Consider the following 27,956-nt stretch of genomic DNA (forward strand, 5'->3'; position numbering starts at 1 on the left):
AAATTTCCAAGGGAAAGCTGCTGGAGAATTAAAAAAAAAAAAAAAAAAAAAAAAAAAAAAAAAAAAAAGAAGATGGTTAAGTTTTAATACATGCTAAAAGAGAAACAGCATCATGATATGTAAAAGAAAAAAAAAGCAGGATTAAATTGAAATGCGGTCATCATCAGATTTAATCAGCATTACCGCTAATGATGTGTTCTCTTACGAGGATAGCAATCATCTCCAGTACTGTCCAATGAGCTGATTAGATATCTCGAAAAGCTCCAAACCAATTTCACAGTGATATTCCTTTCTTTAGGTAAGTAATGCGCTCAATAATCCATTTGTTAAAGACTTAGCCTTATCAGAAATCAGTTCTGTGGAGGCCAATTCCTATTGAGAGCGAGCTTTTTTTTTTTTTAATGCAAATGTGCCTTCTCCTCCTCTCATCAGCCTCCTGGTTTGTACAATAAGTTCTGCTCCAAGATTTGTTAAGATGAAAGAGCCCTGTAATTTTCCACCACCATGAATCACACTTTTCAAATTTACAGAGTGATCAAGTGGGGGAAAGGAAACACTAACATGCAGGCGGCATCTATCTTCTCACCCCAGGCAGTTGCATCCAAACAGAAGATAAATCAAATGAAATGCCAAACTTTTCCCCCTGCTTTCTTTGGCTATCACTAATTTTGCTTCCAGTCTTGACATCTAAATTGTTACTTCGTTCTGCAAGCTATTGTATTATCTGCCTACTTGTGGTTGGCAAGGAGTACTGTTTGTGAAAAGAAAAAAGGCCACGCTTTCTCCATCGTCTTTTTTTATTTATTCTTTTTTTATTATTATTATTTTCGAATGAAAAATTTCACCTGAACACAAAAATAGTGACCTTACTCCGACACCATTAAAAGAACGTGTGTGTTGGTTCATATGAAGAGGTTAGCATTATATGGGAGACAAATCTGGCCGATCTGCTGAAAGGAGACAAACAGAACTGTTTATGAGAAGGGAGGGGGGAAAAAAGTGCAGATGAAGTTGTGATAAAGGCTTCACGGTGGGACTGCTGTGATGTTCCGGCCTGTCTCTCCAAACTCGGGCACAAAGGTATTACTCCCACAGATCTTGATCACCTACCAACAAAAGACGACAAGCACCAGACAGTGTGTAATCCAGTCAACATTTTTACGCTTTTTGACAGTGCAAAGTAGACCAAATGTGGTGCAGTCATGATCGCAACTGAAGTTCAGGTCCTCTGTTGGCTTTGAAACTGCAGATATAAGCTCCCTTAAGCTCTGTTCGGTTTAAAGTGAAAGGTCCAGCTGAGCATGTTCCAGATTACACTATTGTTGCCGAATTTATTCGAATTTATGCTCCCATCTGCTTTCACACACTGTGACAGCTGACGCCACACGTCAGACAAGTGGCTGAACGGTCATTTTCATGTTTTGTTTATTGTTTATTTTTCATTCCTAATGCGAGTGTATACATTGTTAGTGGTGGGATATTTCAGTTTTGTGTTTTCAGTTAAAACCTTCATCATTTCTTTCTAGACTTGACTCTTTAGTTGACTGTCATGCACACATGCAGTTAACTTCAGTCAGTCGGTGGGACTTTGATGGGTCAAATGCAGATTAAACAGATTCATTTCTCTTTTTGTTTTGCGTTATCAGTTACCCTTGAGCTGCTGCTGCTGCAGTGCCACAAAGAGTCCCTGCAGAATCCGTTTTTCTTAGGTAGCATCACCCAGCGCCGCAAATAGAGCGCCCTCATGTGGCCCTGTCGTAACATAAGAGGGCCATACCACTCCGACTTTAACGGGAGGGGAAATTTGGTGTTTATTATTTGTTTCCTTTTTCTTCTACTTTGTGCACATTGTTCTGACCCAATGGTTACATACTGCTATTCTGACGTGTATTTGATCAGTAGTGGTCTGATCAGCCACTATTTAAGTTCCCCTCATCCCTTGTTTGTGAGGTTAATTTGTACTTAAGTTACTACATGAGGCTATGTTGGCCTCAGTTTTGGGATAAATTTTTGTTTTTTTAAATTTTTTTTTTTTTTTTTTTTTTTTTTTTCTTTACATTTGTGTAACTAAAGTAAGACTTCTACTTGAAAACTCCTTTCTCCGTCTGGTCTGCTCAGTCCCTGACACACATGAGTTAGGGGAACACTCCTTTCCTCATATTGGATTTAATACGATGTTGGCCCTTTGCTGCTTCAGCAGTTTCAATTCTCCTGAGAAGGCTTTACACAAAGTGTTTTTGTGGGAATTGCTGATTGTACATTTGTGAGGTCAGACACTGATGTGGGACCAGAAACTCTGTCTCCCAGTTTTTGCTCTAATTCGTTCCAAATGATGAGGTCGGGACTCTGAGTCGGCAGGTTATGTTAATTTCCTCATTCATGTCTGCATGGAGGATTTTTTTTTTTTATTCAGTTGTGCAGCCATGTATTAACAAGACAAGGCAATTTTATGTGTACAGCACATTTCAGCAACAATGGTTCATTTACATGTGCATATTGTTTTGTACCATCAAAAAGCAAAATGTCTGAGTATAAATTTCCCATTTATGCACATGGAGTAGGTTATGTGTTACTTTCTGAAATCATTTATGTTTTTTTTTTATCTTTTATTCAACCCAAGAGCATTTAAAAAAGATGTTAGGATATAATATTTATGTAAAAGATCAGACTATCTTACTATCTTAGCGGACTAGTTAAAACAGCACTGTATATTTGAGAATTGAGAGATGTCTTCCCATCAGTAAGATCAGAACAAGCTTATTTCATTTTCTCAGCAGTTTAATTAACTTCCCATACAGGCAAGATGTACAATTTCTGGTCTTTTCCGAGCTGGCAACAAAAAACCGTGTCCTCAAATTGTTCTTCTTTGTTGTGACTTTGACTTTAACAGACATCATTTGAAAGCAATTACTGAGCCACACATCGAGCTTCCCTCTATTCTTAGTTCACAATAGTGCAAAGTCCTTAGTGGCGAACGAAGAACTACCATTCTTTCTCATTTGTTTGTCACTTTCTCCACTTAAACACCCACTATTTAAAGAGCTACATTGACTTGTCTTAGTATTTATCTAAGCTGTCTCTGCTGCTTCTCTCAGTGTTCCTCACTGTCTCTTCTGATTTGTCTGGGCACGAGTCTTTCTCTGTGTGTGTGTGTGTGTGTGTGTGTGTGTGTGTGTGTGTGTGTGTGTGTGTGTGTGTGTTTGGAAATGTGTCTCATCTGCGTCTGGTGTGGAAGCAGAACAAACGTCGTGTCAAGACAGCCATCATACATGTTGCTTTGATGGACAGATTAGCTGAGGGTCTGGCCACCAAGCTGTGGCAGGCTGGGTTGGCTCAGGTGCGCAGGTCAGAGTCCTCAGCCTCGATATGAGGGAGCCCGATGAAAGTTGCACCTACGTCAAAGGGCGATAAACTTTTGCTTGATGTCACGATCTACGTCAGGTCACTAGCCTTGATGCATCATTCTTATGCCAGTAGCACACTTTCATGGATCTGTGTCATGTTTATGTACGTTTTAAATGTACGAAATGGCAAAAGTCACCTTCAAAACCATCGGCGCTGCTGGTAAATGTTCGTAAAAACATAAATTAAGCTTCTTTTTTTTTGCAGCCCTGCAATATTCTCAACCTGAACATTCAAAAAGTACGTCACTTGAGCACATTCAATGGACAAGGGGGGGAATTTATTGGTAGGGAAGAATATTTTTAACCGGACTTGTTTATCATCTAAACACTTCCCACAAACTTCCCACAAACTAAATGAAACGGAAGCGTTTTTGTTATTTCCTGCTTTAAATGGATCGGTTCTTCTATTCCGACTGATCCCAGTGGTGAAACAATGCAGTCAACTTCGGTTTATTACTCAAATTGATGGAAAAGACGTTTTCCAAGAAAACCCAGCAGATTGCCACGAGTCATCGACTTGCAGCATTCCCTCTTCCTGGACGAGCAAGCAGCAACAAAAGGCAATCGCTTGCATTTGTGTCAATGACTTTACAGCAATCTAAGGCGTACGTAACAACTACTCTGACCGTGAATATATTATCAAATATATTCATGACGTTAGAGGCACGCAACGTGAACATAAAGTCTGATAATGGAGGGTAAATGTATGCGGGAGGTCTAACTTAATGCAAGAGGAAGAATTAGAAAGCATTTCAACAGGCTGACTCTCAAAGAATTAGCTGCATTCACAGCAGAGCACAATTATATTCACTGTCAGTCAGCCATGCACTGTGCCTAAATACCTTGTCTGTAAACGAAAGGCATTTCCACAATTATCGTCACTAATTACGAAGCCATTGAAATGTTGCATACTAAATGACTTTCTGTACATGCAGAAGCTACGCGGCACAATACAGCAATGGACCAATTCAAGTATTATAAGTGTTACACTGCAACCTAAAGACTGTTTAGAAGGATTCTGAAACTGTTCTTTCGAAATTATTTATAAACCCTTCAGTTTTTCCTCGTTTTATTGCACTGTACCACAAACTTCAGTGTATTTTGGGAGTCTGGGGGTTAAGAGATAGAACAACACAAAGTAGCACCTAATTTTGAGCATTTCAAACTTTTCCACGAATGAAAATCTTAAAGTCGCGGTGCGCATTTGTATTCAGCTCCTTTTGTTTTGATATTACATCCGTTGACAGTTTGCTGCGAGCCTTGTAAAGGCCGTGGCAAAAACGTGGAGAAAATGCTCTGGTCAGATCAAACCAGAATTGAATGTCTTTGTCAACATCCAAAGTGCTACCTGACAAAGAACACACCATCCCTGGAGTGAAACATGGTGATGGCAGCATCACGCTGTGGGGATGTTTTCCTTCAGAAGGGATAAACATACCTGTATGACCTAAACATGTTTGCTAATCCTTGCAAAGACTTAAACCTCTATATTCACAGATGGAGCTATTCTGCAAAGAAGAGTAGTAGGAGGAAAAGAAACAAATATTTGTTCTAATTGTGCATAATTGATACACACACTTACAGTTTCAATTTTGTCTGTCAAAACTTATGCAAAATAATAAATAAATAAAATATGTATCGGCATCCTTCCATTTCCAAATTTCTCACCACCTTGTGTTGGCTTTTCACGTAAAATCCCAAAAGAATACATTCAAGCGTATGGTTGTAACATAATACAACATAAAAGAAGCAGAAGGCTTAGCTTTGGAAATCTGCTTTATCTTTGAGTCGAAGTCTTGATCCAGCTCTTTCCTAAGCATAAAAGGATGGCTGATTAGGAAGGTCCAGCAACAACAATATTGGTCAACTTATCTTGTTTGCTTTTCTTTTTCTTTTTTTTTCTTTTTTTGAATGGGTTCGACTGGATACTCGTGTGAAAAGGGGAAGTTAAATTTATAACGCTGTTTCACCAATCTATTTGTTCCCCCTACGCCACCAAAACATTTGATGCAGCTGCTTCAAATGCAAACAAAGGGGACATCAGGTTTTGCTTTCATAAGCTTACGCAGTTTTGCAGTTCAGTGCTCTGTGTATCAAATTGGTTGACATTTTCCTTTTGTGTAACATTATCAACTAAAAAATCAGGGCTTCAAACTGCTTTTCTTAAAATTATTATCTGAGAACAGGTGAGATATTTCTCCGTGATTTGTTTGAACCCCTTCTGTTTGTGTGAGTTAATTTTATTTTGGAGAAATGACGTGGTGTCGACTCCAGTTAAGTCCCTGTTTACTTGCCAGTTATGCCAATTAAGTGTTTCCCTCTGCTCTAATTGTCGATTTAATCACCTGTGCTTGTGTTTGGATGCGCTGACTAAAAGATGTCAATCAAGCAGGGTGGGGTTGTCAGCGGCGGAAGAGAAGTGTCGCAGTTACATGCTTCAGCCACTGTCCAAAGGAAATTATCTTCAGCCTCCTTTACAGTGTTGCTATGGAGAGGCAATTAACCTAAATTGTAATTGTCTGAGACTAATGTGGTATAGCTTTCCCTCTTAATTTAATTACGTTTTTTCACTCTTCCTCATCTCTCCCCGTGTTCCACGCACGTCTCCCCTTGCTCACCTCTGTTCATGAAGATATGCGACCAGGATTGCTTATTGTGTGGTGGCCTGAAATCTCAGATCATGGACACACACACACACACGCACACACACACACACACACACACACACACAAACACAAACACACACACACACACTTTGTGCTGCAGACGTAAGCTTCCAGATGTGGCTGCATCCACTCCAGCACTTTGAATCATTGGAGACGCAGGTGCATCTGTACAACCCTTCAGGCAAGGCTCAGGACCGCCGGCTGCTCGGCATCATGACATACTAGTCCACATTTTACCACATTACAGCCACAGTTTATTTGACTTTTTTATTTTATGTAATAAACAAAAGACAAAGTAGCAAATAATTCTGAAGCGGAAGAAAAAGGATAACATCTCAGTTTATATGACAGGAATGATTTTTGACCATTCCTGTCCATAGATTCCTCAAGATCAGTCAGATTGTGTGAGTTGCATGTGCAAAATGTCAACTTATCCCAGAGCATGCTGCTTCCACCACCACATTTCACCGGTTAGGTGTTCTGTGAAGGGTGAATTTACTGCGTCCCATTGTGGCGATCCTTTCAACAATAGCTTTTGAGAGGCACCGTGACGCCGACACCGGAGATGTAGTGGCCAGAACCTACACTGTCCTCGGAGTAGGAACATCCGAGTGGGAGTAAATCCTCACTTAAATCTTCTTTAATTGTGTTTCCCTGCTAAAGACGCTGGAAACTGGGCCGCCAGTAGGAGAACACACGATGTTCAATCTGCATTCGCAGCGTGGAATAATGCAGCAGCGCGTCGCCGCTGATCTACCGTGATGAATGGGATTAATCAATCGAAGACAGTACATCTATCCATAAATTAAAAGCCGCGCTCATCGCTGCACACTGAGCGCCGTGGTTCTGGTGTTATTTTGGTGACGTGTTGCGTGGGTGGATTTTTCACAATAAGCACACTGTCATCACACATAAAAGCGAACCTCAGACAAATAATTAGGGAGCTGTTCAGGAAAATATCTAGAAAACTGCAGTGAAATAAATTGAAGATCTGTTACTTTATTTACTGACAAAAAAAGATAAAAAAAAACAAAAAAAAACAATATCCTTACATAGCTCAAGTTTGACTAAGCCATTCATTCTCATTGCACAGAAAAAGAGAATTTACACTGAAAACTACAATCAGCGGCAAAAGCTGTAAAATTCATTGCAACCAACTTCAAATCAGGGTTACATTTATAAAGTACAAATATACAAATCTTTGAGGTTATTTGCAACTAGCTGGAACAAACCAAATATTCTTTGCCTCTTGGGAAAGATACGAACTATAACGTATGTAATTTTGTATTTGATATGTTAAGAGCTGAACTATCTCCTCAGAAACGAACAGTACGACAAAGTAATTCAACGCAAATCTTGCAATTCATTGATTTTTGGTTTGTTTCTCAGAGACACCAGAGCTGCTTGCTTCGGCAGAGGAGCTGGGGTTTCTCGCAGGCGCGTTGGGTTTTCTTGCAGAGGTGCTGGGGTTTCTCGCAGAAGTGTTGGGGTTTCTCGCTGCCGAGCTCCTCTCCAGGCAGTCGTCTTCTCTGCCTTCAACTGAATAGGAACATCACAGCGATCGTGGGAATCGGATTGCGGACGAAGATGATGTGGTACAGACGGTAAACATGCAGCTGCAATCAGTAGTGGACGTACAAAGGATTTCTCAAAACGTGCGTCATGCGTCAAGATGCATTAGTTTACTTTTGAGATAAAAGCCCCTACTCTACACTCTGGCAGTAGCTGTGCACCATCTTCTACCGCTGCTCCACTGAGAGTCTTCACTTACTGCATGTATGGTTCACAAACTACACCAGGAGACACAAGAAGACTCTACAGTGGGTCATTAACACAATCCGGAAGATCAGAAGCCTTCCATCCCTAAAAGTCCCTCTTTGGGACTTAGCTTCTCAAGAGGGCATGCATCATTCTGAGGAACTAGTTCATACCTAGGACAAAAGAACTGCTGTTCTTGGATTGCAAATATAGAGGCCAGAGGTCACATGCTAATTGACTTAGGGACAGTTTTCACAGCAGTGCTATAATTCCTTACCTCACTTCTTTGAAGATGGCCATGTGCAATTCACAAGAGCAATTTTTATTTTTCTGATTTGCGGTTGCACTATTTAACATTTAGTTATTGGTCATTAATTGATTTGTGGCACTTCTGACTCTCCGCCAAAGAAGAGATTTTACATTTTCATGATTTTGTAAAACTGTCATTTGTTTATAAAATCTTGAAACTGCCTTAAAGCACTGATGAACATGCACAGCCAATCTCTCAGGGAGCTGCGAGATTTGCGTTTTTGTTTTCTTTCATGCCTGCTACAGATGGAACACAGAACAAATCAGTGTGGCTAAACACGCTGTATACCTGTCACTTTTACAGATTCATGCTCTTGCAAATTATTCTACACACCAACACTTTGCTGCTCTTTGCTGCCCTCACATGCCTCTGAAAGAAACTTTCCCCAGCTCTAATGGAAAGCCTGTGCTCTTCTCGCCTGTGCTGCTGTGGTCTTATGAAGGCCATGTCACTAAAATGTACATACTCCAGAGAACTAAAGAGCCTGAAAATTCCTTGAGACAGTTTGTCTTCTTGGGGAGAGTATATATGTCAAATGTCTACTGATGCACTAACTGTAAAAAAAAAAAAAAAAAAAAAAAAAAAAAAAAAAAAAAAAGCATCCACTTCTAGTTTCAAATAAAAAAAATAAAAAAAACTGTTACCTGCGCTGAGGACTTGCATAGCGAGGTAACCATCCAGCAAAGAGGTGAATCCTGTCAGACCCCCCATGGCTGCATAAGGAACATCTTTGCCAACAGGCTGACCTCTTGCCAGCCTCTCTTGCTTTGTCTCAACCTGTGAGGAATGGGGAAAGCAGTTTATGCATGAAATACTGTAACAATAAGCTGACAAAAATGCTCCTTCAGAGGAAGCTGTTGTCAACCATGACCACTCACCAAGGTACGGTGCTCAAAGGTGGGTCGACCACACCCGCAAGTGTAGGGACTGTGGAACCCAGAGCAGACTTTGCCTGAAAAATAACAGATTATTTTCAAGTAGGTTAAAAAGCATTGTACTGGGTTGTAGCGAACGCATCTTGACAGTAGGGATGTCTGACTCACACTTCTTGCACAAGTGGCCTGCAGCCTCACTGTGGTCCTGCGGTAAATGTTTACACTTGCAGCGCACCATCGCACCTCCAGGCTGAGGAATGTAGTTATAAGAAGAACAGCGACAACCGCTGACCTTGCACCGCAGCGCAATGGGTCGCTCAGAGGGAATCACCTCAAACTCTGTCTGATGCTGCTTGTATCTGGTGGAGGTTGATTCACATTGCAAAAGTATTCATACCTCATTTTTCCACATGTATGAAGAAGATGCATGTGTCACAGTCAGTCAGGTCACAAAGCAATATCCTACCTGTGTTCACAAAAGCACTGTGTTTCAGGGCCAATCTGCTTGCAGTCAATGCCCCCTGGTACACCAAAGCTCACATACAACCTGTTTTTCATACGTAGCGGTAGAACCCTCCTTTTGTACTCTTCATATTCCTCTGGAGTGAAAAGTTTTCCACCATCGTCATCGCCAACGATCCTTAAAAACAACTAAATGTCAATAAAATCTATAAACAGGTACAACACAAGCTTGAAAGTCAAAGGTCTTCATATTATTTAGGCATTTATATTTCAATTGTTCTAGAAGTTGCTCTGAACAATTGAAATGATGGTTTTTTCCCCTCGAATTCATGGAAAACTATTTCTAAATAAGTTAGTAGAGAAAATGTGTTGGTACATATACCTTCTGTACTCCGCATAGTCATCCACCGCTTCCAAAGCCGTTTTATTCTGATTTACCGGGGTCATTATCATTACATTAAAACAACAGCATTGCAAGTGATACTTGTTTATGGCCCGCAGCATATGTTGCTATGGAGATGGTTTTAGGGGTCCCTCTAATGTTCGCAAAGGGAACTGCAACAACTAATAGAAATAACATAAAATCTTATTTTAAACGAAGCAAGAATAGTGAAGAAAAAAAATAGGCAAACACAGGCAAAAGTCAAACATTAAAAAGCAACACAACTAGTTCTAGTCAGTTAGCAAAACTAGCTAAAAGGCTTCGTATTCGCAAACAACATCCTTCTCTAAGACGTGTATGAAAAGATAATAATTAATAAGTGGCGTTCATATATACTTTACTTGATCAAGTGCTACTTGTTGTGTAGTTTGTCGTTAATATGAAACACGGCGATCGTAAAGTTAGGTTATTTTCAACTGCCCCACAATAAGAATACATTTCCCACAATGCAACGGCTTTGACGTAGCCGAAGACGTTCCGGGGGATCCATGACAGTACATTACACGGTCCCATGCCTACAAGTACAGCAGCTGACGAGTTTGGGTGGTTGTTTTTTTTTTTTCTATCGAAGCTACCATCGCATTGTCGGCAGAGCAACGAAGCCGAAATAAGCAGTAAAGCGGAAAGCATATCCGGACACCTTGGTTCTCAACTGAGACTGTTTTGTTTGTTTCCCCCACCCCCCTTATTTAACGGAAATGGTGGCATGCCAAAGACATTTTTCCAGCGGTAGCGAAACGAGCCGCGGGGCGGCGAAGAGCAAGCATCATCCTTCTGATCCTTCCGGTCCCAGCACCTCTGCACCCTGTAAATTTCAAGGTATCGACTCAGGACACACGGTGGGGGTCATGCTTCTATTTTTAACGGGCTACACATATCTGGTGACAAGTGCTTTTGTATACTGTGCATTTGGAGAGCTTGTTGTGAGCTAACACATCGAGCTAACGCTGGCAGGAAAGCTGTTGTAAGTGAATTTGTTTTAAGTTTAAATAAATAATTGTGAATCCGCCAAGCTTGTCCGTATACGTTGGGCGTTTACATGTTGTCCTTTGGGTATTTTGTAAATGAGTCCAGACAGTTTTATCTCTTACTGGGAGTGCTCTATGTGCCCTTCTGGCCAAAGGCTATTGACTTTTCAGTATATATTGTACAATTTAACTGATTAAACTACTTGGTGATCCTGTCAGCTGTAAAATAACATCTGACAGCTGCTGTAGTCACTATTTAACTTGGAGGTTATCCATTTTGATTGCTGTGGTGTGCCTTATCAGTCTGTCAGGGAAATATGCTACATTTAAACTCGTCTTTAGTTATTTGTAGGATATTATCATACAAATTTTATGATACAATGTGACTAAATCAAATAAAACAGAAATCTATGGCACTAGATATGTCAAAACAGGTGTATTAAAAGTTGAAATTCTATGGTAGCTACTTTTAAATTATTTAAATTATTATTATTATTTTTTATTTTTTATTTATTTATTTTTTTTAGGAATTGCTATGCACGTTAAAAAAAATGTTTTGCATTTTTTAGAGATTAGAATAAATGTCATTAATTTACTTCTTGATCACTTTTTGTCAATTTTTTTTAAGGTGTTGAATATATATATAGCATCAATTGACTCTGAGATAGTAACATATTTATTGACACTGGATCAATCTGATCAGTTTAAGCTACACACAGAACCAGTCACCAGTACTAAGGTATTTAAAAATTGTAGTTTCATGACTACTAAAATGAAACGTCATACCTTTCCTACTCCTCCCCTGCCTGCAGATGTGCATTACTGGTCAGGTGTCTGAAAAACTTTCCACTGGCTTCCAGGAAACAGAAACTTCTGAAATATTTCTGGTCACAAAAATGCACAGCGTAGAAGCTAAAGGAGCACTTCCCATCTCTCCTATTTAAATTTCTAGTGAGATCAATAAAATATTTTTGAATTTGAAACAGCATTTGAAAACTACAGTCGTGTGCAGACTCCACAGCTCATCTACATAACAAGCTTTTCTAGCTTATTGAATTTGTGTATCTTTATCAACTAAATAGGTGGAAAGGGATTGATTATATATAACGCGCAATAACAAGCAAATATGATTTTTTTTTTTTTTTGCTGAGGGTGTAGTCCACATATTTTTAGGTTGTGTCAAAAATAATAAATGTCATCTATAATATTATTTCAACCTCAATAACCAATATGATACTTTTGCGTCAGTAGGAACTATTGTGACTTTCTTACTTGGAAAAAATGCAATTAGATCTTGTCCTACTTACGTAACATCTTTTGTGTTAACATTATGATATTGTGAAACCACCGTAGATTTATCATACTATGAAAGTATGACACCACCCCATGCCTGTTTCCGGACTTGTTTCAAACATCTTGCCCATGTATATCTATAGCTATCTCTGAACTAAACCAGGCCAGATGTAGTTATTGTATTGTGTAATTGTAACTAAATCTGCTGAGACCAAAACGTTTTCTAGGGCAGCCTTACGCATACAGTGTTGAGATGTTTTACACACTTTCACCATACGAATGCATCTCAAAGTCATTTTGGACTTTTAGAATGGCATTTGAAGCTTTTTAGTCTGCTTTTTTTTTTTTTTTTTACAAGAATTTCAGCTTGTCTTACTAGAATTATGCAAATGTTGTTTAATCCCCAGTTAAAATTATTCAAAAATGCTTAAAAAAAAAAATCAAAACTAAAAATACATACATCCCCACTTAAATCTGGATAAATGTTTTGAAGAAACCACACACTATTTCAGAGGATGCTGACCAAGATATGAGGGGGAATATTTTCCAGTCACCGAAGGCAAAGGTTGAGGAATTTGATAACCACGACTAAACATATTTAGAGGAATCAAAGTGAAGCTGTCAAACCTACAAACTCCACACTGACTGTTAACATGACATAGAGGATGGCGTATTAAAAAAGGAGGAGCACCTCCTGCCTTTTCCAACGAGATAAGAATCTCAAACACACATGGAAACAGGTTTTAAGAATATACAAAGCATGCTACCACGAGCCTCCTGGAATAGTCCTACCTGGAATCCTATGAAAATATGTGGGCTATGCTTCAGAAAAGTGAGATCTTTTATTAGAAACCTGTGTGTGTTTGAGAAAATTCACAATAAATTTCAGCCCGGTTTTGTTGTTTAGTAAAAAGATGATTATAGTTGTTCAATTTTGTTTATTATAGCCTTATCCAAGTGCATGTTTCACTGTCCAAAATGAATGGAGTACTATGAATGTAAGTCGGCCTTCCAGCAGCACTTCAGTTTGCAAATTGAAGAGTGTCGAACAGTAAAAATGGCTTTGTCATGCTTTTAGCTTCTTTTTTTTTTTTTTTTTTTTCGGTTGTTTGCACAGGTCAGAGGAAAGGACATGCATATCTACAAAAGCCCCAGTTCAGATTCAGATTGTGTTACCTCATCTTTTCATAATTTATAAATTCAGCCGCCGTCCCCTTTCTGAACCTGAACAGGAAGTGACACTCCCACACCCACAGAACTCTCCTGAGACCGAATTTGGTGACAAAGTTATGAAAACTGAGAAATGATCACCTAATTTTTATTCTCTATGTGCACATCGCCTCCTTAGCCCCTTATTTTCTTCATTTCAATAGCCATTGTGTGGCTGAAATGAGAAAAAGAATGCCCTCCACGATCCTTGTCTGTTGTCCGGTCTTCTTGTGCGGTGCTACAGAATGGGCCTCTATGAAATCTAAACTTGTAATTGGGTTTCTGGGATAAAAGGACTGAAAGAGATTTGTCTGAGTGGACTATTGTGCGCCCAGAGCCAAAGCAGCAGGAAAAAATAAAAAATAAACTCTAATAACAGAAAAGTAGCTTAGGACATAACTTTCATGCTGCCTTTAGCTACATAATTATAAAAAAAAAAATCTTAAAAATGTCATTTTCTATATCATCAGCTCTAAATAAAAGCTCTGTTTAAGCATAATAAAATAATGCTCTGCATTTGCATAGATTTTAATTGTGTGTTGTTTTTTTTTTTTTTTTTGTATTTTCTTTAGCATAGGTAACTATGCCTGTGGAGCCTGTACGCCATGACTGCATAGATGATTTGGTGTTCAAGATCTCGCAAGCAAAGAACTCCTCCAGAAGCTCCTGATCGCTGGTTTTTAAGGGCATCAACTTGCGTCTGGTTGCACTTCCTTGCTTCTGCAGTTGCTCAGCACTTGCTCACCTCCTCCACGAGAGGCAGGATGTTGGTAACTTTTGCAGAACTCTGACCTTACTGAAAGAAAAGGCACCACGTTTTCTAACTTTACATAATCGACTGCACATCAAAGGTCTTTGGCCTTTTGAAAGGCACCTCTACCACCACCACCCCCCCGCCCCATCCCTCTTTCATCCTCGCCCAGTACCATGCTGGGTGCACTCTTTCTGCGGAGGAACATGTCCCAGAAGCTGAGTGTGCTGCTGCTGGTATTCGGGTTGGCGTGGGGACTGATGCTGCTGCGCTACACCGTGCAGCAGCCTCGCCATCAGAGCAGCGCCGAGCTGCGCGAGCAGATCCTGGAGCTCAGCCGGCGATACGTCAAGGTCCTGACGGAGGAGAACCAGAACGCGCCGGGGGGGCCACAGGGAACGTCCATGGCAGGATATGGTAAGCAGTTTCAGTCAAAGTTATGAGCTCTAGCAGAAGTATTCGAACCCCTTGAACGTTTTTGTATTTTATCATATTACAACCAGAAATGGGACACTGCTGTAGACAGTTTATAATATTGGGACGAAAACAATTGATTGACTTCTGATTAATTGTCGATTAATAGCTTCTTGTATTAAAATTAGTTACAATCCATTAACTAAAAATGTCGGCTTAAGCCTCCTTTCCGTATGGTTGTTTGGCCGCCATCCAGAAGAGGGCGTCGCTGGTCATTCTTAAGCAGAGCCAGTTGATACAGAATAAAAGATGGCAGAACCATACAAGAACAAGAGTCCAGTGTGGGATGCAAAGACTTTGAGAACACTTGACAAGCTCCCTACGTTTTTCTATTCAGCAACTAAAACAGTTGCTGTTTTTTACATACATGTGTATTTTTATAAATATGTCTTAAGTTCAATAATGTGAGAAACCCATAATTTTATGGGGGGTTTTTTCAGTCAGCATTTAATACAGCTGACACTAAAGTGTTTTTTAATTAAACATATGATAAATTTAAATGCACTTTTCATACAACAGAAAATAGAGGTTTTTAAGAAAATGGCCGCCTGTCAATTAATCATTAGCCGATCGATGAGATCAATCAACCATAGATTAACTCATTAATCGTTAACCTGTATCCCTAATTGGGATTGTGATAGACTAAATAAAAAAAACAAAAAGTAGTGCATAATTACGAAGGGTGATTAAAGCGTCACAAACATTAATCCACTCTCTTTTTCTAATTCCGTCTGTGACCTTTCAGCTGACCTGAAAAGGACCATAGCTGTGTTGCTGGATGACATTCTGACACGGCTGGTCAAACTGGAGGGGAAAATCGAACTGGTGGCAAATTCCTCTTTAACAAACACATCCCATGCAGCAGCTGCAGCGCCAGCGGGGCTTCCCGCTGGCCTGCGGAAAGCTTCAAAGCAGGAGTCACCGGGGAGCCATCCTGGGATGTCGCGTCTTCATCCACACGTCCCCAAAAGACCTCGACCACTTTAAGAAGCCTCCCCCTCCGTCACTGCTCACTGGTGTATCGGCACCAAGTGATCGAGTAGCAATAGAGATATTCATGGATATCCGAAATCCTAAATTGCTGGATGTGAAAATTCAGCCCAGTTGGAGAAAGAAATGATGGACTTCTTTATTGTCCTGCATTTCCTGCTACATCGAGACTGATCTGTTCATATTTTATATTTGCATTGCAAACATTCTTTTTTGCCTTCATTTCTTCTTCTTTTTTTTTTTTTTAGGGGGTTTTCTCTTAACCCTGCAGCTTTTGAGCTTTTTGACTGTTAAAGTAAATGCAGAGAAACCAAAACAAACAAGCTGAACATTTAATTAGAAATCTGACAGCCTTATCTTAAATAGATTCACAAGACAAAATACTGAGCTCAACCTTACACTCATAATAATAATGAATGGCTATATGTTAGAGTTTTTAGGAGGGACCGGTAAATAAGATTGTTATTTTAGCCTGTGATTGTTAAACCTAAATAAAGTTTGCTCTTAAGAGATAATCCAAAGAATATTTTTTTAGCACTTCAGACAAGGCAATATAAATGTGTGTGTTTTGCAGTGAGAGTTGGTGCGGAAAGTCCGACCGCCGTAAGCATCTGTCCCCGAGTGTGTGGGCTTTCCGTATCTGTTGAAACCTAATGAATCCCATGTGCCGTTTAGAGCTGTTTGAATTGAGGTAATGAAGAACATTGAATGTACTGCGCCGTCGGTAGATCTGTATCGTTCAGGATTCGTGTTGCACTGTGATTATAGAGACTGTCTCAATACACTAGGCTCATCTCACTTGTGCTTTAGAAATGTTTAAAGGGGAGAGGAATATCCTGGAATGTTTGTTCCAGTTTTTCTCCTTTAGTTGCTTTCTGTATTGCTAATAAACTGGTGAAATACCTCACCAGTTCACTCATTTGGAGTTTTTTTTTTTTTTTTTTGAGCACTTAAATTGAGGCTATTTGGGGAGTTTTGTGTGACAAAGTCAATGTGGATCAAGAAAACACTATAATTAAAAAAGGCTTTGCTTCATTTTGTTGCTTGGAAATTTACAACTGAGCTAAAGAGGCTTGAATTACCAAGTGGTGCTTTGACGATAATGCTGTGATTGCTTCATAATCTTAAAGTGGTATATTAGATCAGCCAGCCACTTTGAGAACAATTTCCTTGTAATTTGATAGGAATCAAGTGTTTCCTATTTTGAATCAGTTCTGGGTCAAATTTTGTTTCAGAAGGCAATTAAAGTACTAATATACCAATTTATGGTCTGTAAATAATTTGCATTTATATTTTACACAGCAAAGGTATTCACCTTTCTTGACCATGTTCCTGTAAAAGCAAACATCGATAGCTTTTATTGTGATTTTATGTGTTGAACCAACACAAAGCAGTTCATAATTGTAAAGTGGAAGGAAAATGTTTGGTTTCCAAATATTTAAGAAATAAAAATCTGAAAATAGTGTCATGCATTTACATTCAGTTTCCCGCATCCCCTTTTGCTACGTTTACAGTCAAAGTAACGTGGTCCGTCTGGGTGGAATGTCTTTGAACATCAATTTTCAAGTCTTACCACAGATTCTGGATTTGACTGGACAAGTTCTGTTCATTTCACAAATGCTTTATTAATCCCAAAGGGAAATAAAATGTAACTCGTACTATCCAAGGTCCTTCAAGCAGTGGTACTAGTAGGATCCATTTTGTTCAGCAGTTATCTCTCTTATAAACAGCCAATGTGCTCCAAGATGATGCTGGTCATTTTACCTCTTTCCCTTTTCATACTTGACTCTTTTGAGTATAAATTGGGAGTTTCCCAGGAATATGTGTTTTGTAACAGCCAATGAAGATTCAAGGTATATTAAAATATTTCAAATCCAGGAGTAGGATTATCTCATACTCATAGTGTGCCCCAGAAAATGAAGTTGTGTGACTAAAATACATGAAAATAACCAGCAGGAGGTCACTGTCACTTAGTTATAGGCTTGCATTGTCATTTTTTTTATTTTTTTTTACCAGTTTGTGGTATAGACCATCTTGACCAGCAATTTGTCCTCTATTTTAAAGTAACAACCTCCCCATTATTTGTACCCAGGTCATCCACCAACTGACCTTTAAGAAATCTACACAGGCTCTGTGGAAAAAAAATAAAGAAAGAATAGGAATAATTTTCACATTGGGAAATGAAGCCTGAAGTGATTTTACTATCAGTCACTGACTACTGGATATCTGCAAAGCATAGAAAGTTTTTCTATGAAGTTAAGTTGCCTGCTGTGGAGAGAGGCACCAGTCCCTCCACTGTGCAGCTGGTTTAGACAGTAGATGGATGAATAATTAAAAAATAAAAAATCCAACCTACAGTCTGAGCTGTTGGGGTCTAGAAATTGATATTTTACCAATAAGGATGTTATTGTAAATGTACTAACGCTTTTTTTTATCGGTTAGAAATCCTATTTTTGATAACAAAAGGGAATTAGGACTCAGGAATTTGATTTGGTTATGTGTTAAAACTGCTTGCCATACCGTTCCTTTGCAGATAGCGGGGAGCCATTCAGAGCCCGGCGTTTCCTTGTTGTTGCAAAAATGTGTTTAGACCCAACCTACCTTATCCACCAATCACAGGAGAGCGTTTCCTCCCACTGTATCTCTAGCTCATCCACGGTTTCACAAGGAGAAGGTAAAAGATTTACGTTTTTTAACACGAAGAGACAGTAAACAGTCGACTGTATTGTAGCCTTCCTACCTGCCGCCATGTTTTTACTTGCGGGTAGTACTTAAGAACCTATTTTAGGTTATATTAAATATTGTGTTAGACCCCATTGCTGTTCGTTTTATGCTGAAGCTTGTTTTCAGTTGCTATACTACCAGTTACAAAATGACACTAACGACCTGAAACGATGAGATAAGGTAAGTAGTCATACGTTGTACATTTTCTTCCTGTTTTATTTGTCTGTTTTAAGTTTATATTAAGGTGGTATAATAAAACAGTGATTTCGATATTATCTGGAGTCTTTGTAAATGTCTCTTCTGTATTTAGCTCGTGACGGTTATGGACTCATTATATTCGGGAAAACCAACACCATCCAGTGTAAAATTAAATTGTTTCAACCCCTGTGTTGAAACAATTGTGCAGGTCCACCTATACACAGGGCAGGTAATGGTTTTGCCTGCTTTAGGATTGACAGATGGAGCTATAAGGATTAGAACAACATCGAAAGGCTGGTGTGTTTCAGTTATTGAAACTATAAGGATCCTTTACACCGATTGATAACGATGTATTCGAAGATTAGAACAGTTTTATATTTCATAAAACCAATAAAGAAGGATTTATTTTATTTTAAAAAGTAGGGTTACTATATATGAGTATGTCCATGTACTGTATAGTAAATGCATTTGATCCGGCTTCCCTTTGCATGAATTACTGTATCAGTGTGATGTGGCATGGAGGCAATCAGCCTGTGGTTCTACTGAGGTGTAATGGAACCTATGAGTGCTTTGATAGCATAATTTGGGTAATTTCCATTATTGCAAATGGAGTCTCCATGGACTGTAGACTGCCTGTGGGGATTAAGTCAGGTTAGGTGATATGAAAAACTTATCAAAAAACCAGCTCTTGGGACTTTTGCTAGTGTGGAGAGACACCAAGTCCTGCAGAAAAATGAAATCAGGGTTATGGTTAGCATTCGTCAGCAGAGGGTAGCAGGAAGTGGTATAAAATGCAACGTTAGATGGCACTAGTCTTAATAAGACCAGCCAAATTATTCTTAACTGAGAACAATTCACAGTGAATTTCAAGCAACTTGAATTATGTACTTCTTTGCTCTTTAGAGACAGGGAGCTTGATTTTGAAATGAACTGCAAAATTTAGTTCAATCTAAAAAGAGGGGTTTGTCCTTCCACTGGTGTAAACGACCAGCTTATTAGCAATGGCCTTTTGTTTCTCAACCTCTTCGTGGAGGTTGTCAGTAACAGTCAAGTCTTTGGTGAAATAATGTGTCCAATTTTTGCGCCTTGACTTAATGGATTTTTAAGCTTTCTTTCTAAGGAGTACGTTTATGTTTCGATAAGCCCTGCGAGCCTTCACTGAAAAGCTTAAAAAATGCTTCATACTTGTGATTTTTAACGTTTTACAGATTGTGAATTATTTAAGTGGAGAAGATTTCCTACCATAATAAAATTTCTGAAAAGTCAGTACAAGGTAAGCATTTTTTTTTTCCCTTTACATCTACTTTACTTTAGGGTTCTGGGGAGTCAGTAACTTAAACATATAGGCTTTATGATGTTATTTATAAAATATATGTTGGGTCTATTTGCTACGCCACAACTCCTCATAACCTTTTAGGGTAACGCTGGTCCGAGGAGATGTTACTCAGCTAAAGCTTGTACGCATCAGAATATGATCCACTTTGTTTTGTGCCTCCATTGTTTGTTTAGAATTCTTTTTTTAAATATGTGTTCAACAGCATAATTAAAACTACACTGCTTAAATATATTTTAATTATATTTAAAAACTACAAAAATTAAAATTGAATTAAAAAACACTGTTTTATGTATTTATTTCCATTTCAGAGTGTCCCATAAATACTCCCTTGAAGGAACGGTTTTCTTGATGAGTTAATGGCATGGGAAATGTCAGGCTTTTTGTTTTTATTAGCTGTGATGATGTAGATTTGCCACAAGATGTCAGTATCGTCTTATATTCCTTAACCAAAGAAATGAAGCGTCTTCATTCGAAAAGGATTTACTCTGGGAGCATTTGCTTTTGGAAGTTAAATTTCACCAAAAAGGAGATGTCGCTTCTCCTTTCCCTCCTCTTCCTCGGACAGTAAGAGCTGGAAATGGATGAGGGAGCCATCGTCGGAGTAGATTATTCCATCTGGAACCTCCTGAAATCCACAGCCTACAGCCATCCTGCTCAGGAAGAGCAACGATGATGTTAAGCTTGGACTTTGCTTCACTTTTTTGACAGTGATATCATTTAGCTTTGACTTGCTGTTAAAAGTGTAGAGAGTGTGGCGTTTTCAGTCGATTTTAAAAAGTCTTTCTCACCTTGTTTCACGGCAAATGAGGTGTAGAATTATCCTGACAAATGCGGGCATGGCAGATACGAAAACATCATTTAGACAAGTTATGATTTGTGAGTACGAACACAACAATATGCTCTTACCCTAAAGGGAAATTTTCTCTTATTGTCTACCTTCTGCTGCAGGGGGTCTCCATCATCCTAATGAGGTAGGCTCTCCTTTACTATCGAAAAGCGTAAATTGAGATCCTTTCTTGTGCCGTTTAGGATGCAGCGGCATTAATAGCCTCGTACACATAATGAAGATAAAGAAAGATCAGTTTTATTTGTACTCTGCAGCAATAAAAGTAAATTTCTCGTTCTTTCCACAGGCGAATACTGAGCAGCTCCATTCAGAGTTCAGCCTCCCCTCTCTCTTCTTCTGTGGTGCTCTAAAGGAGAGATTTAAATTTGCAAGTATTCATCAACAGATTTCTTGAAATCAAAACTTGTTGACATGCATTAGACGTCCTGAGCCTCATCCTCAGGCTTACAGCATTTTTTTTTCTCCCTTCTTTGTGTTTTGCAGCAGATATTAAAGTTTTTTTTGTGTACCGATGATTATCCCGACTGGTTGCGCTTATTGCTTAAGAAGAGGAAACAACGGGGACAGTTGATTTTTATAGCCTGTGTCTGGTGAACATGTTTAACGGCGAACGTCACAGATTTACCTCTCCGTTACTTCGCTTTGACTTTTACAGTTTACTGGGCTATAAAATAAAGTGTTTTGAATCAGTAGCTTGGTTTTTGTTCAAATTTAGTCGCCTTAGTCAGTTGACAAATTTCCAGTGTTTTAAACGATTTTATATTGTCCAATTGAAGCACCAAACTGTAGTTTGCATAGCATGTCCCTTTTTTTTTTTTAATCAATCAACATTACTTCAGATGTAGATTTTTATATCTTTAGAATACCATGTCATGATGAGACTTTTCCACTTGCTTTACTATCTTGTCATAAAAAACTCTGACGGGCTTCCATACAAACATGCATCAGCTGGCATCACAGAAGGCACAGACAACTTATCAATTCTTTTCATTACATCCTAAGGTTTTTCTTTTGCTTTTTTCCTGTTTATCTGCATGTTTTTAAGCAAATTATTCCTTTTAAAGGAGTTTACTTGTATGCTGTCCCCAGAGATTACCAATGCTTAGCTGATCAGCTCTGGTCTTGCGCCTTTTGTGATGTTATCAAACCTAATCTAATCATACCAGATTTTTTTTTTTTTCCGGTTTGGTACGATTAAGAACTGTATTTTGTGAAATCCTGCAGTACAAATCCGTACTTCTTTTATTTCCAGTTTTATTGTCAGTGAAAACAAAAATATACACCATTGGACACTATTTTTAATGAAAACAAGAACATGTGCAGAAGACGTTTTCTCAGCGTTTTATTGGGAGCTTTCAGGCACAAACAGGAGATGATGAACATTACGCTGCGTTTATGTCAAGATCGAAATGATGTAACTTTCAAGTGTTTCAAGCGAGCTTTTTCCCTCTCACCGTGACATAAGTTAATAACATGCTGTCAATAAATTACGTAAACAGAGCTTGCTATTAACTAAACTGTGCCGGAAGTCAAAAAGAAAAAAACATACATACAGGTCACACCTACTATTGAAATCCTCGTCAATTCGCTGACGTATATTTGTTTGTAATTTTTCTTCTTAGAAACCGGGAGCAAAAAGCATCTCTCATGTGAGTGGGCTAATTAAACAGGTAGACCGTTAAGGAATGGAGGTCACTTTATCTGTAGACCTTGCTCCACTCAGAGGGAGTCAATAATCACTGCTGACACGTCCCGGGGGCCTCTCAGTGTTCTGCATTCATTCATACAGGTTCAGAGATAAGTCATAAGGCTCCAAGGTAGATGTCGAAGTGACACGAGGTTCAAACCATGCAGTGTCTTCCAATAAAGATTTAATTAGGTCTCTATGTGGTAATTGAGGTTTCCCATCTTGCTTTCCAGTTGCGTTCTTACAGAACTGGTGAAAGTTACTGTTCCTTAAAGTGAAATACCGTCTACCATCTCTGAGCAGGTGCAAGTGGAGTAAAGAAAGGCAAAGGCAGGTTCTTGCCTAGATTTTTTTTTTTTTTTTTTTTTAGGGTAAATGTTTTGTTTTATGATCTTGGTCCCCCCCCCCCCTCTACATTAAGGCCACTCAATGCAACAGGTATAGTGACAATAGCTTAGCATCTGTAGAGAGGAATGTAAAAACTGGGAAGGGAGTTGTGTTGTTTGGAGTGTATTTAGAAATTTGATGCAGAGGTTAATGAAATCCTTCACAATTGATAGAATTTGAATAGTTTGCAGCTGAGAAAGTAAATAAAGTCAAGGACCAGATCTATATTTTAAATCCAGATTATCCCCTACGTTCCAACAATTTCGTTGTAACAAAAGTAAACATTAAACATATACGTATACTAAGAGCTACGGACAAGACTTTTTCTGACAGCAGGAAACCATCGAAAACACTGCAAATGTTGGCTTAAAACAAAAACTGGTGAGAGATAAAGATAAAAACATCACTTCTGCTCTGATTGTGTTGAAATAATAGACGTGTTATTCTGTATGCTTTGCTGGTCTTCTTTTATAACAGAAATACTTTTAATATGGCGATACAGACCGAAATCTAACATTTGAGGCATGTAAAATGAGAAATTTAATTGTATCATGAAAACTAGATATTGAAAGGGGTTTATAACATTTTTTTTTTTTTTCAAATTAAAAATGGTGCTTGGATGCCTCACAAAAGCTTTATTTTGCCTTTGTTTTCAACAATAAGCTAAATTGTGTCAACCTGGGAAAGTCATTTGCCATAAATTTGAGAATATGCTTACAATGACTTTTATGCAAACCAAAAGGTAAAAAAACAAAGAATTATCACAGCACATAAAGGCTTTCTGGATCCAAACAAACTTGTGAAAACTGCCTAAATACTTGCTTTCATATTTCTTAAGAGTAAAATTCACACCCTATTACCCTTAAAACTTTTGCATAATTTTTAAGTTTCAGATCCTGTGAACAACTGCTTCACATCTATTCAAACAAAAACAATTAAATGCATTCCAAATTCTTTAAATTGTGCATTTAAAATCCCAATATTCGCTGCCTATTTCATATTTGGCAGCTTGACACAAAACAGTATTTTTTAAATATTATTCTTTTGGGTGTGACAATGCAAAAACTGATTACATTTAAGGTATTTAGGAAGAAAAAAAACATGAAAGCAAATTTGGCTCGCCAGACAAAAATGAAAACAGTAAACAAGAACAGAGGCAGCAGCCTGGAGGAGAAAGTTTTCCAACAAGATTAGCACAGAGCTGCATGCCAACGCATGGCCGTATAGGCTGCACTCAGGCTGAAATGTGTGACAAAGTCTGCAAATATCCGTGTGACCCTTTGAGAACACACACTTTCAGCAGAGCAGGAACATGTGCTGCAAAAATATGCCAGAAAAAAAATATTAAAATTCTGCCCTCTCAGAAGTTTTTTTTTTAAGTAACCACATTTTATTATTCGACAGTAAGCTTAGAATTTGTTCAAATAAAAGAGAAGCAAGAGAGTTCTTGAATGATTATTCTAGACACAACATCATTTGCATCAAAATTAGATCAGATCAGTTTGAAAGTTTAGGAAAAAATAAATAGACACTTGTTGCCCTCTGAACCCAAACAGTTGTATAACGGTGGCTGTTTTTAGCTTTTATGAGTTGTTTTAAAGCAAACTAAAGTGTTATTCTTATTGCAGTAAAATAGGATCATGTGTAAATAATTTTGACTTGCCATAAATATCTGAAAATTTACTCTTGTTCAGCTTTTTGCAAATTTTTCAAGAGTAGAAAACAAAGCGTACAAATTCTCTACTTGGCTGAATCTCTTCAAATAATAAAAAGAGTTCTGCTGAGACACAAAAGCAATTTTAACCATTTTCTTGCTGCAAAAGGGAGATTTCCGTTTTTGCTTATTGTTTTGAATGAAAGGGTTGGGGGGGACAACACCCGCCATTTTCTGATGGCTCTCAACACACAAAATCTGAGCAGGAAACAATCTTTTTTTTTTTTTTTTACATTTTTCTCATAGTTTTGGAAAACGCCTTAATGCAACAGAAGCCCTTCTGCTTACACCTTCAACTGCAGCTGCCTTAACACCAAGATTGTTTGCATCAGCTCAGTTACTGCAAGACTCTCCTTCAACATGGCGTTCACAGCCAGTGCTCCCTCACTCTCTGGCTGTCCGAAGCGGTCAGTCGCAGGGTTTAAATGGTGCCAAGTTAAATATATACATGGAAAGAAAAGGATTGATTTAAATATATATATATATATGTATATTTAAAAATGTACAGTAAAATAAAAGCAGTCTCACCGGAAAACAGAAGCTCTGGATTCACTGTAGCCTAATGGGGGTTTGTTTGCGCTTTGGAGACGCAGACTATATCTTGGAGAGAGGCCAATAACGGCTCAAAGTTGGGCTATAAGCTGCGTTTTACTTAAACAATCCACCTCCTCCCCCCTCTTTTTCCTCCTCCCTCAGCCCTTTCCCCTTCTAGAAATATCCTCCCCCGACCGAAAAAAAAAAAAAGTGCAATAGCAGCTCGATTTCTAGGTCTAATCTACAGCAAACGCACGGATCTTCCCCACACAGGATGCAGCTTTGCTCTGAAACTTTACGTTAGTTTGCACCCCCTATGGAATTTGCCCTGAAACTCGAAGAAGGAGACATGGGGGAGGGCGGGGAGACTTTTTCTGTACATTCCTCAGCGATACATTCACTACTCCTCCTGCAGAGTCTCCCCACTCAAACACACACACACACACACACACACACACACACACACACACAGAGTCAGAGAGAGGCTGCAGCCATGCATCAGTTCATTTAAACCGACAGGGCGAGGAGAGAGAGTGCAAATGGCTGCTGTCTATACATCCTGGAGCAACACAAAGAGCACAATCTGACACTTCCCAACCGACGGAGCACCTTCTGTGTGGCTGCCATTGTTTTGGATAGCGGTGGAAATTATTAAAGCTTGGCTGATGGTGGGGGGGGAAAAAATTGTTTTTGCCTATATTGCTTAAACGCTATTTAAATCGCTTACACGGATCGACAGGGAATAAATGTCTTAATTTGAATTTGATGAAACAATTCTTATGAGACTGTTTAGGAGTTGCAAACTTCACTAGACGTATCCTGTATTCAAAAGTTTTAAGGATCTTTAATTAAATGCGTTATCTTTTTTGTAGTAGCAGTAGTATTTAAATAACCCTGCTTAATGAGAGCAGCCGCAGGGAAAGTAAAGGGCGGCGGGAACTTCTTGAAGAAGTTGTGAGAACCGTTAGAAAAAGCGGCCCGGATCTGGCGTGTTTCGTTCCATCTTTAGGGTTTACGACGAAGCCGAGCGGAGGAAACACGGCCGGAGACGCACAGTTGGCGCGCTGATTCATATAGAATAGTTGAAGCCGGGGAGCCAATGAGCGAGCGCGGCTGAGGCCGAGCCGGCAGCGGTAGTACCAGGAGGCTCCGCGCCGCGCTGATTGGTCGAGCAGGTTAGCCAATCGGAAGGCGCGGGGTGTTGGCTCAGGAGCAGGGAGAAGGAGGAGGAGGAGGAGGAGGAGGAGGAGAACTCTCCGAGGCAGACATGGCCCCTAGAGTCTGAGCCGCTGGGTGAAGGGCCCACTGAAGCAACACTTCCCCTTTGTAACCTGCTTTTAGATGAGTGTGCACATGGAGATAAACACAGCAGGGATATACAGTAGCTTTCAAAAGTCTACACGCCCCAAGTTTTGTGACATAAAAAAAGAATCCTAAATATTTTCATTACTTTTCCCCCCCACCATGTGATTTGAAATGTACCTTGTCTACTTTAATTTAAAAACAAACAAATCTGTAAGCAGGACTACTATAAAGAATGATAAAACATATACAACCCAACAGCACAAGTGTACAAACCCTTAATACTTTGATTAAGCTTATTCAATTTCAATATTCTATCTTGATTAGTTGGAATCTTATCATCAAACACTCATTTGCAAAAGTTCAGCAACTCCATCAGATCGTGAGTACACTTCACGTCCAGTCAATAATCCAGGATATTGTCTGTGGAATTTAATTCTAAATTCTGTCTTTTTAATTTCAAAACAATTCCCCCCTGCCCCCCCCCCGTTAACTCTTTAGTTTTCTCTGGTGTATAACTCCACTCTGAAGCTGACGAATGAAACTTCTTGTCGTCGTCAACACCTAAAACGTTTAGGTCAGAAATGACTAGTATTTTCAACCATTCATAATTTTAACTTCACAATGCTGCCGCCGCCGTGTTTCACTGTGGCGGTGGTGTTCTTTTGTTCATGTTCACTGTTGTTACTGAGACAAATGTCAGAGTCATGGCCCTAAAGTTAAAAGGTTGGCTTTAATCAATTATGAGACATGGTCCCACAAACTTTTAGAAAATATTTTGCAATTTTTTTGCAAGTTTATTTTATGGAAGAAAAGACTTTGAAAAGTTTTACTGCCCCGACTCTTTGTCCAAGCATGAGGAGAACAGTGAACATTTTTATCATGTCTAGAAAAAAAACACTGAACTTTGCAGAAATTTCTGCCGCTTCATCAGGGTTACTTCCAGTCTCTGTGCCAGCTTCAATCCTTTCAGCCATTTTGAGGAAACCTCCAGTTTCCCATAATTTGTTCCACTAATCATAACTGTCTTTATTGTCCTGTTGTTTTTACACAATGCAGTAGATTTTTGTTCCTTTCTCCAGGCTGATTTGTACAAGACCATTATTTATCTGTTGTAAACTCTCAGCAAACTGAGGCTTTAGCCAAATTACTCAATGAGCAAATGTTACGCAGATTCTTCTGGGACAGCTGAACTTTATTTTGGGTAAGCGAGATTCAACAAGTTGGGCGTCAGTGTGTACCATGGAAGGCTAAAGGCTGACCTTCTGCAAAAAGGTGTTTTGGCAGATCTACCGGGTGGCTGCAACATTTTTTTATGTACTTTTATTTTTCTTCATTTCTCAGCTGAACTGAACAGGTTGTAGGTTGAAACGAGGCTTGGAAAATATTTTGAAATTATTTATCATAATATAACTTTTTGCATCACAAAAACCTGCCGTATTGATCATTTATTGCTTAACAGTAACCAACACCAATTATCCAGCAGCTAACAGGTCAGGCATTAGCAAGGGCTTCCTGGCACAATAACCCTTAACCCAATTTTTTTTTTTTTTTTTTTTTTTTTTATGAAAATCTCCTTTTATTAATTATTTTTTTGGGAAAAAAGAAGGGGGGAAGAGCAAAAA

At 38.9% G+C, this 27,956-nt stretch overlaps 2 protein-coding genes and 1 long non-coding RNA gene across 9 annotated transcripts in view; 2 read left to right on the plus strand and 1 right to left on the minus strand.

Annotated features, from left to right (window-relative positions):
* fam221a (family with sequence similarity 221 member A) overlaps positions 1-10,040 on the minus strand; it is a 15,283-nt gene extending 5,243 nt beyond the window's left edge. The window contains exons 1-8 of one of the 6 annotated variants that reach the window (XR_001427448.1): positions 9,858-10,035; positions 9,480-9,653; positions 9,182-9,372; positions 9,017-9,090; positions 8,783-8,915; positions 7,783-7,860; positions 6,652-6,656; positions 2,209-2,220 (exon numbers count right to left, since the gene is read on the minus strand). Coding sequence is in view for 4 of the 6 variants with exons in the window: in XM_015052667.1 (XP_014908153.1) it covers positions 7,415-7,686; positions 8,783-8,915; positions 9,017-9,090; positions 9,182-9,372; positions 9,480-9,653; positions 9,858-9,979 (966 nt within the window). In the remaining 2 variants the exon portion in view is untranslated. Of the gene's footprint in view, positions 1-845; positions 948-2,208; positions 2,221-6,651; positions 6,657-7,044; positions 7,687-7,772; positions 7,861-8,782; positions 8,916-9,016; positions 9,091-9,181; positions 9,373-9,479; positions 9,654-9,857 lie in introns of those variants that run through there. The other 5 variants (XR_001427447.1, XM_015052667.1, XM_015052668.1 and 2 more) reach the window with 5 other exon arrangements.
* Positions 10,041-10,371: 331 nt separating this feature from the next.
* On the plus strand, positions 10,372-16,864 carry ccdc126 (coiled-coil domain containing 126). Of its 2 annotated transcripts, none has more exons than XM_015052672.1 (3): positions 10,372-10,756; positions 13,960-14,555; positions 15,358-16,864. In XM_015052672.1, the coding sequence occupies exons 2-3, from the start codon at positions 14,315-14,317 to the stop codon at positions 15,597-15,599; spliced, it is 483 nt and encodes a 160-aa protein (XP_014908158.1). In that variant the 5' UTR covers positions 10,372-10,756; positions 13,960-14,314; the 3' UTR covers positions 15,600-16,864. The 2 variants fall into 2 exon arrangements, with proteins under 2 accessions (XP_014908158.1, XP_014908157.1); XM_015052671.1 differs by having other exon boundaries at positions 10,372-10,736.
* A 1,252-nt stretch (positions 16,865-18,116) lies between these two features.
* On the plus strand, positions 18,117-23,868 carry LOC106959841 (uncharacterized). Its single transcript, XR_001427444.1, has 4 exons — positions 18,117-18,506; positions 19,733-19,797; positions 20,426-22,524; positions 22,628-23,868. It is a non-coding gene; the product is annotated as an uncharacterized LOC106959841 (long non-coding RNA).
* The last annotated feature ends 4,088 nt before the right edge of the window (positions 23,869-27,956 follow it).

The sequence above is a fragment of the Poecilia latipinna genome, unplaced genomic scaffold (assembly GCF_001443285.1).
Source record: "Poecilia latipinna isolate Pla-1442-1.1 unplaced genomic scaffold, P_latipinna-1.0 Scaffold1125, whole genome shotgun sequence".
Lineage (NCBI taxonomy): Eukaryota > Metazoa > Chordata > Actinopteri > Cyprinodontiformes > Poeciliidae > Poecilia > Poecilia latipinna.